This window comes from Solanum verrucosum, unplaced genomic scaffold (assembly GCF_900185275.1).
Source record: "Solanum verrucosum unplaced genomic scaffold, falcon-dt-bn FXZP01000032.1, whole genome shotgun sequence".
NCBI lineage: Eukaryota > Viridiplantae > Streptophyta > Magnoliopsida > Solanales > Solanaceae > Solanum > Solanum verrucosum.
Window position 1 is genome coordinate 3,955,167 of NW_026020569.1, and position 13,491 is coordinate 3,968,657.

A 13,491-nucleotide genomic window follows, 5' to 3' on the forward strand; every position below is an offset into this window, starting at 1 on the left:
TTGACATAAATCACTTTTATTCATCAATGAAAAATAAAAATGGTTTTCTCACTACATAAAATGTATAGTTACAAGCAAAAGAAGAGCGGGGTAAAAACAATAAATTGTGCTATGCAGGACAGTCTTTGCGGGTTTATGGTGTTTGCCCTTGCACTATTTGCCTATTCCTTTTGATTATACTGGATATGACAGTTTAAAATCACAAATTCACACGGAGAAGAATAAAAGCAACAGAGGTATACTAGCTGTGAAAAGTTCTATAACAAAATCAGGTAAATATGGAGCATGAGATTTCTTCACTTGCAAAATTACTGAATTTAAGAAAAGTCAAGGACATCTCAAGAATATTGGTCCCTTCTTTCCTCATTCCTCCAGTAATTCAGATCATCAAGTATATGCAACTTTCAGACAATTTTGTAGTGCACTTCCAAAGAAGATCTGAGTTCACTGTGGTGGCTGTCACTAGCTTACACTCCAAGAGGAAGCTGCTTGATGTGTTGAACACAAATCACTTGGTTCCCTTGTATTTGTGCATGTAAAATATTAATTAGGTTCAACTCAAATGGATCCATATATCAAGCCATTGTTTCATGCCTCGGATTTCAGGGGGTGTTTCACGCAGACTAGATCATCCAGCTTATTCCCATCCATCTTGTACAAAGACACACCTTCCATCTGCATATAGTGCTTCCGTGCTTCCTTCCTCAAGCTCTCAAAAGGCATGATTTCCCATCGATTGTAATTTGAATCCTTCCTGGTATCTGTCATATCTGTGGAACCAGATACAGGCCCAGTGCCATAGGGACCTGATTTGCCCCATACTTTACAGTTCACAAATTGTCCCAATCCTCCCACTTCCCCAGCTTGCTTCTTTTTCAAACGCAATGCAGCTCTGTGAGCATTGTTTATCATTTCTCGACTAGGCACATCAGACCAGTCTTGCTTTCTCTTTGCTCGCATAGGAGAATGGATTCGTATGACCTAAAATATGATTTCTTAGCGAGAGCATCAAACAAAAAAATGAACAAATTGAAAAATGAACTTTAACTGCATTAATCCAGTGTCCTTACTCCAAGGCATTCTAAGAGTTGATAATAAGCCCTTCCTTGGAGTGGGTTGTGCCCTTTCCTTGGTGTAGAAAAGTATCGAGTCCTATACAACAAAGTTACCCAATAACCACACAGAGATAATGTTTAATGGTCGTTAGATGTAAGAAATTGCATGCAAAAGTTAAGAAAAGGTAAAGTAGAAGATGGCATTCAAGTGGAAGTGTCAAATATTCCAGAAAGATGGTAATATTTCAACATTGGATAGAGCTGCAAATAGAAAACCTGATACCGAGTTTTTCAAATGTGCATTTATATTGTCGTCTAGTAAAACCTGAAATAACAATGGAGAAGACGAGCATAATAGAACATTACCATTCTGTGTAACCAGGATCAACAGTGAAACCATAAATGTCAACAATGTCGCACATGGAAAGTGCTAATTCTATTGATTTCATCCCAGTTCCTTTCGCACCTCTGCGTAATACGATACCTTGGAACAGATAGACTGGATTCCGGATTTTCTGCGATAAATAATGGAGGAAAGTCATATTCTCTTCAAATGAATTTGATGTCACAAAGCATCAGTTTCCCATCACCTTACAAAAAAATCATATTCTACCACGTCATGAAATAATAGTAGGGCTTCTTTTACAATCAAACATACATTTAAAATTCATTTCCAACACGTCATGAAATATTACAAGTGGCTTATAGCCCAAAGAGGGCAAAACAAGGCACTGCCACAAAACGTTGAAGATAAATAAACAAATCCCTTAGGCTTTAGCCAACACTTTGAATCAATTAGCAATGTAGCACTGCATCAGCACAAGACATTCTTCAATTAACATCATCTACCCATTATAGTGCAAAGCTACTCTGTTTTCTGAAGAAAACAACTTAATCATCCATCCCCTGCAATCATGTTTGACAATTTTCATTTCACCGACATCCCGTACACACCATCCACCCTTGTGGCCTCACCTCTCCCCCACTATACCTCTGTTTCAGCTTTATTTTATCATTTATTTTTTGTTGCAATTCATGCATAGACGAAGACTCTCTTTATCATCGCGCGCCAAATGCAACATCCTTTCTCCTACTCGCGAACCACAGGAGCGCCTAGCACCAAAGGAGCAAAGCTCATTTTCCTTTTAGGGTAAAGCGGCACATAAAAAAGGGTTGGCCGTCAAAGTTCAGTTCCTTCACAAACGAAGTTCAGAATCAATTTTTTGGTTGGGGGGTGGTGGGTTCAAATCCATAGCCAAGAGCTTATGTTGGATTGTATGATTCTCACTCCGGATGGCATTCCTTACAAAGACATCTATCACCCTTCCTAAGGAGTATGCAGTCTATTTGAGTCTTAGCCAATGTGCTCCGGAATGTCACCAAGTGTTCGTCCTTCAGGGAAACTCGAGTTAGCTACCTCCAATTAAAAAGCTTTTGCAAAATTCAAAAGTGAGGCTTCTTCTTCGTTTCTATCCCCAAAAGCAGAACCTTCATGCACATCATCATAGCCCTTTGGAGTTGTCTCGATGTGGCTACTAAAATCTCCTCCTATGAATAGCTTCTCAGTGTGTGGATACCTCTCACAACCTCATCTAAATCCTCCCAAAAACGCTTCTTAACCTCCTCATCCAAGTCTGCTTTTAGTGTGTATGCACTAATAATGTTCAAAGTAAGCCCTCCAACAACTAGTTTAATCGACATCATCCTATCGTTGATCATCCTAATGTCTTACCACTTGCTCCCTTAGATTTGTATCTACTAGATTGTCTACTCTATTCCTGGTCTGCGAGACTCCTAAGTACAACAATTTAAACCCATTCATATCTCGAGCCTTAGTTCCTACCCATTTGGTAATCTGGACACAAGTTATATTAATCTTCCTCTTCTTGAGAATCTTCACTAATTCTATTGACGTCCTCATCAATGTCCCTATGTTCCAAGACCCTACTCTCAGCCTAGAAACTCTCTTAACCCAATTACCACCCCTGCCTTTCTCCCTTGCCCGAGGACATGACTCTAGTCTATCATCGTTCACTAGATTCATTAAAGCAAATGTAAACTAATCAGAGATATGCTAAAATATACACCAAATCAAGCAGGAATTAAGAGTTGGCCATGGTCAAATATGTGAGACGAACTCAGATTGGTGTTTTGAGTGTTCCAACATGTTCATAGTGTGTTTTAAGAGTGATTTGCATATTTGAGGCACTAGATTTTCTTAACCGAAGAAGGGTTGTGCATAAATCACCGAATTACTCAACTGAATTGAGAATTTTGATAATTCGGTAGGATTTTCAAGAGAAATTTAAGAATTATGATATTAGAGTTCGGTACGGTATGAAACATTAGTATCGATATATACCATATATTTGGAATTGTTTGTGCTTAATCTGATATTGACTTTCGATTGATTGGGTTTGGTACTGTTAAGTGTTGTAGATGGTTGAATGTTCACAAATTCTCTTGATTATTGATTCCATTGAGCTTCATCATATTTTAGTGATCATTTGTTGAGTTGAAAGTTGTTTGTTTATTAATTTTGTTGGCTCCATTGCTAAGATTGGAAGATGATATTTGGATGAACTGACATGAAGGTCATGTCAGTATTACCGAATTATTGTACCAAAACTCACTGAACCAAAGTTTGATTTACCAGACCAGACTGAACTAAGAAGTTTGGTATTTGGTATCTACTTTCAATAACCGATTACCGAATTACTGAATCCAAACTTTGGGATTACTGAATGTTCACCCTTACGACAAGGTGATGGGACGGTTGGTCTGGATAAACTCTTCCCTCCCTAATAACACGCCTATGGGACTACACTGGGTTTGTTGTTGGTAACCAAAATTGTTTCATCATTTATTTTTTTTGAAATCAGTAACTTTGTATCATATCAGGGATCAAAACAGTACTTGGGTAGTACTGAAACCATATTACAATAGAGCTCTAGTGTCTTCCCTCTCTAGCTATAATGGATCCAGAACATCTATGATAGACACATTATCATTATGAAATTTGATTACACCAAAAACATAGCAGTAAGATGAAGTTCAACTTGATCTTCTTCATATCATTCTCTAAGATCTCAAAACATCAGGAATTCCTGTCCTTCCAGATTGTCCACCAGATACAAGCTGGGACAATTCTCCATCTACTCCTATCTTTTGCATGTGAACATGTTCCCTCCCTGCTGCTAAGAGCCTCTGTTATCTTGCCTGGCAACGTCCATGCTATACCCTTAAGGTTTAGGATGATTCTCACCAACACTAATATTCAAAATCCTAAAGAATTCTCTATTTCACCACCTACAATGCTACAACTTAATTCCATCAGAGTTTCCTCAACATGCTGTGTGTATTAAGGATACACAGCCATGGTCAAAAGATGCGAAGTAAGGTGATCGCCGTAACTCTCAACATAAAAATTCATTCCATTTTAATTAGTACATACAAAGGGATAGAGAAAGCTAAGTTGCTTGGAATCGGGTGCGGGTGTCCAATACAAGTGCGGATCTAGAGGTCGGATCCTTCATGATCTAATTTTTAAGATTAGGGATATGGATCCATGTATGGATACGGGTGTGGATTTGCCTAAAAATAATTAAAATATCTAAAAATAGAGTTATAAAACTTAAATTATGAGATATTATGTGGAGAACTTGAGGAGAATCCTGGGAGGAAATTTCTATATAAAAGGTATTCCATTTTCTTCAATTTCACCTTAGTTTTTGTATTGATTATAGAAATAATTAAAACTGCCCAGACTTTCCCTATCGACTTTGGTCGAAGTACCCAAAATTGGTTGACCGAATCGGACACGAATCCCACACCCACACCCATGTCGTGTCGACACAAGTGCAGCACCAAAATTGGAGAGTCCGAGCAACTTAGAGAGCAAGAGTCCCATACTTTCATGGAAAAGAAAGATCCAGCTGTTATGCATGGTTCCGTTCATATCAATTTGTGGGGGAGGGGGGAGTATTAATATTTTGAAAAAGTAGATATGCAGTCATTTTTATAAGTAGAAATGTATCCTTAGCTTGTAATTCTTCAACAAATTCCTGAAACAACATCAACTAAAACTCAGAACATTCACGGGTAGCACTTATTGAAGATGTAAGTTGAGAACAACTAAAACTAACAATAGCAACCTCAAGAAGAAAGATTTAACGGAGAAACTAACAAGTAAAAAGATACTACCACTCATCTGAATGATACATTACCTTTATCATTGCATTGAAGTCTCTATGGATGACACTTTTAATTATAAGCACCTCATCGTCTGAAAGTAAAGAAGGAATAGCAACAAATAATGAGAAGAAGCTTCATGAGTATTGCTTCCAATAATAACAAATCACAGCAAAGTCATTGCTAACAATAATAAAAAGAGCAGTAAAAAGTTCACTGCTAATTTTCAGATGCTCTTCACATTTTGTCAGACCTTTAGTCTGTCAAAGAGCTATCTGCTAAGAAATGCTAACAGAGTTGACAAACATGGTCCTACGACCTATGCTAAATAGAGAGGGGCACTGAAGTCAATTTTCTTAAACTTGATTAGAACTATCATCTTCCTCCTCTTTTGCTCAACATCTCTGGGTGTGTTTGGTCTGAAGGAAAATGTTTTTCTTGGAAAACAAGTGGACTTCTAACTTATTTTCTCATGTTTCGTTGATGAGTAGAAAATATTTTTTAATGTTTTGTTGGTAAATGAAATTTTTTCATAAAATATCTTTTATTTTTGGCTTGAGACTAAAAAATACTCTTTACAAAAATAATTTTTGATCCGAAAATCAACCTCAATAATTGATCTAGGATCCGACCTCGACACCCAAACTAGGACAAGACCCTGATGATCGTTCCAAAATCCGACCCTGAGATCTAACCTAAGAATTTTTTAAACCGACTTGGTCGCGGGTGGGGGCCTAAAATTTGAAATAATTTTCAAAAACAAATTTTTTAAATTTCTTTTTGATTGGGGGGGGGGGGGGGTGGCTTAAAAAATGATTTTTTTTTTAAAAATTTGAAATATTTCCCAAAAATATTTTTTTCTTAATTTTGTTTTTGAGGGGAATGGCCTGTGTGGGGGGTGGCGGTAGGGGGGTAGGGTAGGGAGTGGCATAAAAATGTTTTTCTTTTAAATTTGAAATATTTTCCAAAAACATTTTAAAAAAATAAATAAAATTGACAGGGATAGCCTGGGTGGGGGATGGCGGGTGGCGGGGGAGGGGTGTAAAGGGTGGGGATGGTGTAAAAAAAATAAAAAATTGACGGGGGTGGACGGGGGAGGGGGGGGGGGGGGGGAGTGGCGTAAAAACTAAAAAAAAAAATTGAAATACTTTTCAAAAGCATTTTTTTTATGGGGGTAGGGGATAGGGGTGGTAGGGATTGGATGAGGTAAAAAAATCTTAAAATTTGAAACATTTTTCAAAAATATTTTAAATTTTTTTTATTTTGGGGAGGGGAGGGGTGGGGTCGGGGGATGGTAGGGATAAAAATATATTTGAAATTTAAAAAATAAGAAAATTTAAAAAATTTAATTTTATTTTTTGAATGGGTAGGGTCCGGTACGAGGTATGGGTAGGGTAAGAAAAAAAAATTAAAGGATGAAGTAGAGTTTTGGAAAATGTTTTCCTTAATTTTGGAAGGAAAGTCATTTTCCTTAAATTTGAGGAAAATAAGTTGATTTGGAAAACATTTTTCAAACATTTAAGCCAACCAAACATTGAAAAATTGGAAAACATTTACTAGAAAATGTTTTCCTCCATACCAAACACACCCTCTATATCTCTTTTTTTCCTGATTAAGCTAGGAGCAAGAAGAGTGTTTTCTTTATACCAGGTGACAAATTGAAAAAGGAGAATCCCTTTAGCTATATAAGGAGCTATCATCTATATGTCTTGCTCCTTCCTTCAACACTTATGCCTACTAGAGTCTAGACTGCAACAATTGTTTGGATCATATAAATACTAGTGTCAAAAGTTAATTTTGGGACCATCTGAGAAGTTCCAAACTAAAAACAAAAAATAGTAATAAGTTGAAGCCACACAAAGAGAAACATGCAAGGCCTGACAATTATTGTGGCTGCTCTCTCTCCCCCCCTCTCCTCCTTTGTCCTACCCCCTCCTCCCATAAGCAACTTTTGGTTTAGCTGAACCATTCAGGTTAAGAGAGTTGGTGTAGCTGACACTCTTTCCCTAAGTTCCAAAAATCAACCAAGTATAGATTAAAAAATCTCTGAGGTATCCGACAGAAGAAGTGAGAACAGAAAACAAGAAGAAACAAGAAAGCACCAACAACTTAGTTAAATCATCGACAAGAAATCAAGTCTCTCTTGTTTATTTATCCATTTGTTGGGAAAGAGAACAAACAATATTATTTTGGGTAGAGACATTGTTTTGCCCCCCTAAATTGAGGGTCTATTTACCTTTTTTGACAGAAGGGCAAAACCAAAGATAGAATGTTTGTTGAATCTAACAACATTTAAATGACTAGATTGAGACTCTCGAAAAGTTAAAGGGCTCTCAAAACTTGAATCCCTAAAATATAAGCAATCATGCTCGAAAAATCAGTAATTTTGTATATAGCAATGCTGATTGGTCACACATAAATGGACAACCATTAGATCGTTAAAGAAGAATTGATTATTCTTAGTCATGAGAAACTATTTCTAGCTCTTGACTTTCAATAACACAACTCATGTACACAACCCTGCTAATATGCAGTATAAGACCCAACTACTGGAGCTAAAGGCTTTTTATAGAAATGCATTAGAGTGCGCTCATCACAATAAGCGTACCTGACATCCTAATATCACATACGCATATAATCATAGCAACAAGCATGAACTATCCTACATCACATGTTAAATAACAAAAAGAATAAGAATTCTAGAGTTTTGCAAAACCACATTTAGACCAAAATCCTCAAAAACGGACATTATCAATATACATCATCAAAATAAAAAAACCAATGATTGCCACTGAATGGTAGTGCGTTTTTTTCTTCTTTTTTTTCTTGATCGGTAAGCAAAATGTGTTATTGAAAGATAAAATACAGACACCAAGGAGGTGATTGGAGTATACAAAAGTGAGCAGTCCCCTACACCAAAAAAGGGGAAAGAAAAAAAAAAAGTAAGCGAAGGGAATTTTTTTTATACAGAGCTATCCCTGTTGAGAGATGATGAAGTTTAACAAAATATAAATAAGTAAAACAACTATTACGCCTCAGTCACAACAAAGCTAATGAAGTTTAAAATGTGTGAAACATAGAATACATGTTCTTTTTTTAAAAAAAAAAAATTGTGTGTGAATCATATATCTTGAAATTTGCACCAAAGAGCAGCAAACATAGGTAGTCTGTATTTTCTTATCCTATACAGTGATTGTGAGAAATATATGAGAAAAATATTATTGAATTGTTGTATCTACATTATTACATAGAGACCCTATTTATAGATACTACAATATAATCCTTTACCAACTAGGATACTACATACTATTGTTATTCCTATTCCTATTCCTATTCTAAATAGAATTGTATAAACCTATTCTTATTCTAACACTCCCCCTCAAGCTAGTGCATACAACTCATGTACCTAGCTTGTTACAAATGTAATTAATATAAGGACCGATGAGGGCTTGATGAGATATATGCAAGTTGATCACTCAACTTCACAAAATTGACAATTAATCTTAATGTGCTTGTCTTCTCATTAAAAATATTGGATTTGATGCATAATGCCAATCAATCTCAATATGTTTGGTCTTCTCATGAAATACTGAATTTGATGCATAATATCGATAAAACACAAAGTGATAAAATTACAGTGTTGAACTTCCCAAACCAAGCTTAAGAAGACTGTTTCAGACCATAGAATGACTTACGTAATCAACATACAAGGCTACTAAACTCCCCCTAAGTAACAAAATTAGGTGGTTGCTCCATATAGACTTCTTCACAATGCAGCAGTTGTCGGAAAGTGCTCAAAATCTGGTATAAAATATATGGATCGTCTTGGAATCAATAGATGAGTCCATATCAAACAAGCAAGTCACTGAAAAATTGACCAGAACATACTCATGCGCCGAAGTATTAGGTTTGATGGCTGAAAGTGGTCACAAACTGAGAAATACAATTATTCAGGTAGGGTCGGAATGATGGCACGACTCTACTGAAAAATAGAAATTATATGGATAGAGTCAGATTGACGGTACGACCCTATTGAAAAAGAAAAACTATTTGGGTAAGGTCAGAGTGATGGCATAATCCTATACAAATAAGAAAGTAGTCACTGGAAAAAAATGATGTTACGCAAATCAAATATGAGAAAGTAGTCACCGGAAAGATGGCACGGTACTACACAAATTGGATATAAAAAAGTATTCATTCCGATGATGACACGGTGCTACACAAATAAGATATGAGAAAATAATCACCAGAAAAGATACACGATGGACCCAACTTTTGCTAACATAATCATTGTTGTTAACATAATCATTGGTCAGACGGGCGACATATATGGGTAATAGCCGCCCGCCCGGCAGTGGAAACTTTACCAACATCGTAGAGGCTCTGATTCCATGCGAGAAATATAGGAGAAAAATATTATTGAATTGTTGTATCTACATTATTACATAGAAACCCTATTTATAGATACTACAATACAATCCTTTTGAAATTGTACTACAATACAATCCTTTACCAAGTAGGATACTATTTACTCTTCCGATTCCTATTACTATTCTTATTCCTATTCCTATTACAATTCCTATTTCTATTCCTATTATAAAAGGATTGTGTAAACCTATTCTTATTCTAACAATGATTACTTTGCCTCAAAACACCTAGAGTTTCTTTTTTTGAATATGAAAGCACCTAAAACCATTGCTGAATGGTAGTGTTTATTAGGCAACAATGAGATCATAAAAGAAGTTTTGTTTGGTTGATGCTCATAACATGGCACAGAACGTCAAAAATTGAAGACATCATTTTGTCTTGAGTCAATATAGGAAAATGGGAAGAAGCATGAAATAAATCTGAACAAAAACAAACACAGAAGACAAGATGTATATGATCAAATGTTCAAGAAATAAATAGGTTTTCTAATAATTTACCAGAACCGTTGAGAATTTTAATCATGTTTCCAGCAGCACCTCGCACAACTAAGCGAAAATCTCTCTTCAGGCCAACATGCTTGGCGTATTTCTGCATAGCATATTTATAAGCAGTTATTTTCACAACAAATTCTGGTTGATTGACACCATAGACGTGAAATCTAGAAGGGTTTTTTTACTGGGTTAATACAACTTTTAACAGATTATGCATATTAATGACTACATAAATGCTGGTAGTCTTCATCAATCTCAGATCTCAATTACAAGGCCAGACCTAGTTAGTCTCTAATAGAGTTGATCAAACAATAAAAATAGATGTGAAATCTGGAAGGTTTTTTTTTACTGGGTTAATACAACTTTTAACAGATTATGCATATTAATGACTACATAAATGCTGGCTGTCATCATCACTCTCAGATCTCAATTACAAGGCCAGACTAGTTATTCTCTAGTAGAGTTGATCAAATAATAAAAATGCCACACATGCTTTACCAGTATTGCATGGAATGAAATACCTGTAGCAACGTAGACAATGACGTAAGAATTTTAAGAATATGCAAGATACAACAGAATGAGGACTCCAGTGGCTTTACTAAGTTCTTTGTTTCACTTTATATGCAATAATATTGGGACACAGGTCTAGGATGTTAATTTGACTAATATATTATATCAGTGACAGTACCTGGTAATGGAGTGCACATCAGTTTTGGAAGGATAAATGGCTTAAAAACACAGCACTCATGGATGTCTATCCTAGCATCTTCAACATTGCTCAAGACAAAGACTCCACAATTGCTCAGAATGGGAATAACAACAACTGGGATATGCACTTAAGAAGGTATGTCCAAGACTGGGAAATGGATAGTTTTATGGATTTGTTTGCAAAAGTGAAGAGTTGCAACATAAATAAAGACCTTCAAGATACCATGTGTTGGGGCAGTAAGGGTATATTCACAGTCAAGGACTGTTACAGGCAGATCTGCAAGCAAAATCAGGTGCTGGATTCTTGACCATGGAAATTGATTTGAAGGACCAAGCTACCAATTAAGGTCATATGCTTCAACTAGATTGCCTTATATGAAGCTTGTCTAACACTAGACAACCTTAACAGGAAAGCATTTCTGCTGGTTAACAGATGTTACCGATGTAACAAGGATCTGGAATCTGTTAATCACTTGTTCTTGCACTGTCCAGTAGCTACTGGTGTTTGGAACATGTTTTGCACCCATTCTGGCCTGAGTTGGGTTATGCCAAAAACATGAGACAGGCACATTTGTGTTGGAGTTTATGGAAAGTTGATAAGGCCATCAAGAAAATCTGGTTGATGATTCCTGATACTATCTTTTGGTGTTTGTGGACAGAAGGAACAAGAGATGTTTTGATGGCATCTCAACTCCAAATCACTCTCTTAAAGCTAAATGCATACTTAACCATTTTTGTTGGTCAAAGTTGACCCCGGCCCTTAGTGCTGGACATTTTCTAGACTTTGTTAGCACCCTAGTTCTAGATTAACACTTTGTATAGGAGCTGAACTGAGCTAAATACTCCTTTTTATCCCTCTGTTACTTGTAAATTTGCACCTCCTTGATGCATTTTAATGAAACATATTACTTCATAAAAAAAAAGTGATAGTGGAAGAGATATATTAAAGTACTGGTTGAAAAGTCAGTTCAATAGAGAAAATATGACATCAAAGTTTAGACGTTCTACAGTTTAATGAATAGAAATCCTTGCAGTGTATCTTCATAATTCAACCTTTTCCAATACTTGAAAGTGTTGTATTGGATAGAGAACTCTAGTTAAGATATTACCTACTACGCCCTAAACAGACAAATTATTTAACATAAATCATTTTTATTTTCAACGGACTAAGAGCTAATTTACCTCATTAACAGGAGCCTCATTATCTCGTATAACTGCATCATGACTGTCAATTTCCTCTCCAAACTGTGTCTTCAAGAGGTCTCCAGAATTGCCAACGACTGCACATCTTCTGAATTGTCGAGGGTGAAACGGGGGATTAGCTGGTAAAGTTAGATTGAGATGTTCTTCGCAAAGAGTCTGATTGTAACATTTGTCTGCTCCTCTGCAAACAGGAAAAGTAAGGAAACAATGAAATAAAATATGAAGATCAAATCACATTAAATCTATCATTAATTGATTGAGAAGGTGAATGGAGGATGAAGCAAATAACTTACAGCTGTGCAATCCTTTTTGCTGCATAGTCAAACCATCCATCAGGCCGAGAATCCAAATATTCTCTTGTCAACACTGTCGTCATGTTACGATACTGCATTTCAGATAATCCCAATATATTTTAATGAACTAGTAGTGGAAGCCCCAAAACATGACTAATTAACATGAATAACAAGTATGAGGAACCTGCTCCCACAGAAGTATTGCTTCGCAAACGTCGTACTTGTACTCCAATGGTTCAAAGATCTTGAACTGCTCATTATACTGCAAGATAGAAAGAATGGGGAAATGCATTTCAGTGTTGTTTTGTAGATAACTGACAAGGTAACCAACAGGTAGGAGAAGGATGAGAGACAAACCCAAGTGCTATTAGTTCCTTGGGGAAACTTGAGAATGACATTGCAATGATCAATTATATGAGCAGTCAATCCCAGCCCTCGGTTAGCCTGTAAGCAGAAATTCCACATCATATGTGGAGTATACATAGGAGGTATAATATGCTGAAAATGAAATATCAGTTTTCAACAAAATATAGGAGATCCATGGAAATAATTAGAAGCAAACAATATCGAAATAATTACGACGCATTGCTGAAGGTTAGACTGGAAGTGGGACAAGATCGGAATATCCAAATTAACGGGAGTCCAACTACCTGGATGCATAAAATTCAAAACAGTAAATTAGCGAAGAGGATTTTCAAATAACTAGGGTTAAGGAAAAGAAGATATAGTACCAGTGAAGAAAGAGGACTGAATGGCGATAAGGATAATAATGGAGAAGACAGCAGCAACAGAGAGAAGACGAACAAGAGCTGGTTTCCTGCTCAACCTCGGTCGTGTCATTTGGGATCACACTTGTTTTCCCTTTCTTTTGCTTCATTTATTATTTATGATTTATGATGATAAGTATGTATATATAATTTGAATAACAATCAGATTAATTTTGGACTTTTGCTGCCTTTTTGGTTTTAGTAATCATATTTAATTTAATTAATTAATTGCAAAGGTGACGGAGAGATTCTACATACATTGGAACATGGCCATTTATAGGAGGCACGTGTTATACTCATACAATCCCACATATTTCATTCTTTCAGAAATAACCTTTCAAATTTAGCGTCTTGG

General features: G+C 36.1%; 1 protein-coding gene across 1 annotated transcript; it reads right to left on the minus strand.

Annotated features, from left to right (window-relative positions):
- Positions 1-242: 242 nt before the first annotated feature.
- Positions 243-13,231, minus strand: LOC125811201 (sialyltransferase-like protein 1). Its single transcript, XM_049490728.1, has 11 exons — positions 13,101-13,231; positions 12,949-13,019; positions 12,727-12,813; positions 12,554-12,631; positions 12,370-12,461; positions 12,056-12,257; positions 10,172-10,262; positions 5,282-5,340; positions 1,422-1,570; positions 1,071-1,152; positions 243-981 (listed from the first exon to the last, which is right to left on the minus strand). The coding sequence occupies exons 1-11, from the start codon at positions 13,207-13,209 to the stop codon at positions 589-591; spliced, it is 1,413 nt and encodes a 470-aa protein (XP_049346685.1). The 5' UTR covers positions 13,210-13,231; the 3' UTR covers positions 243-588.
- Positions 13,232-13,491: the final 260 nt, after the last annotated feature.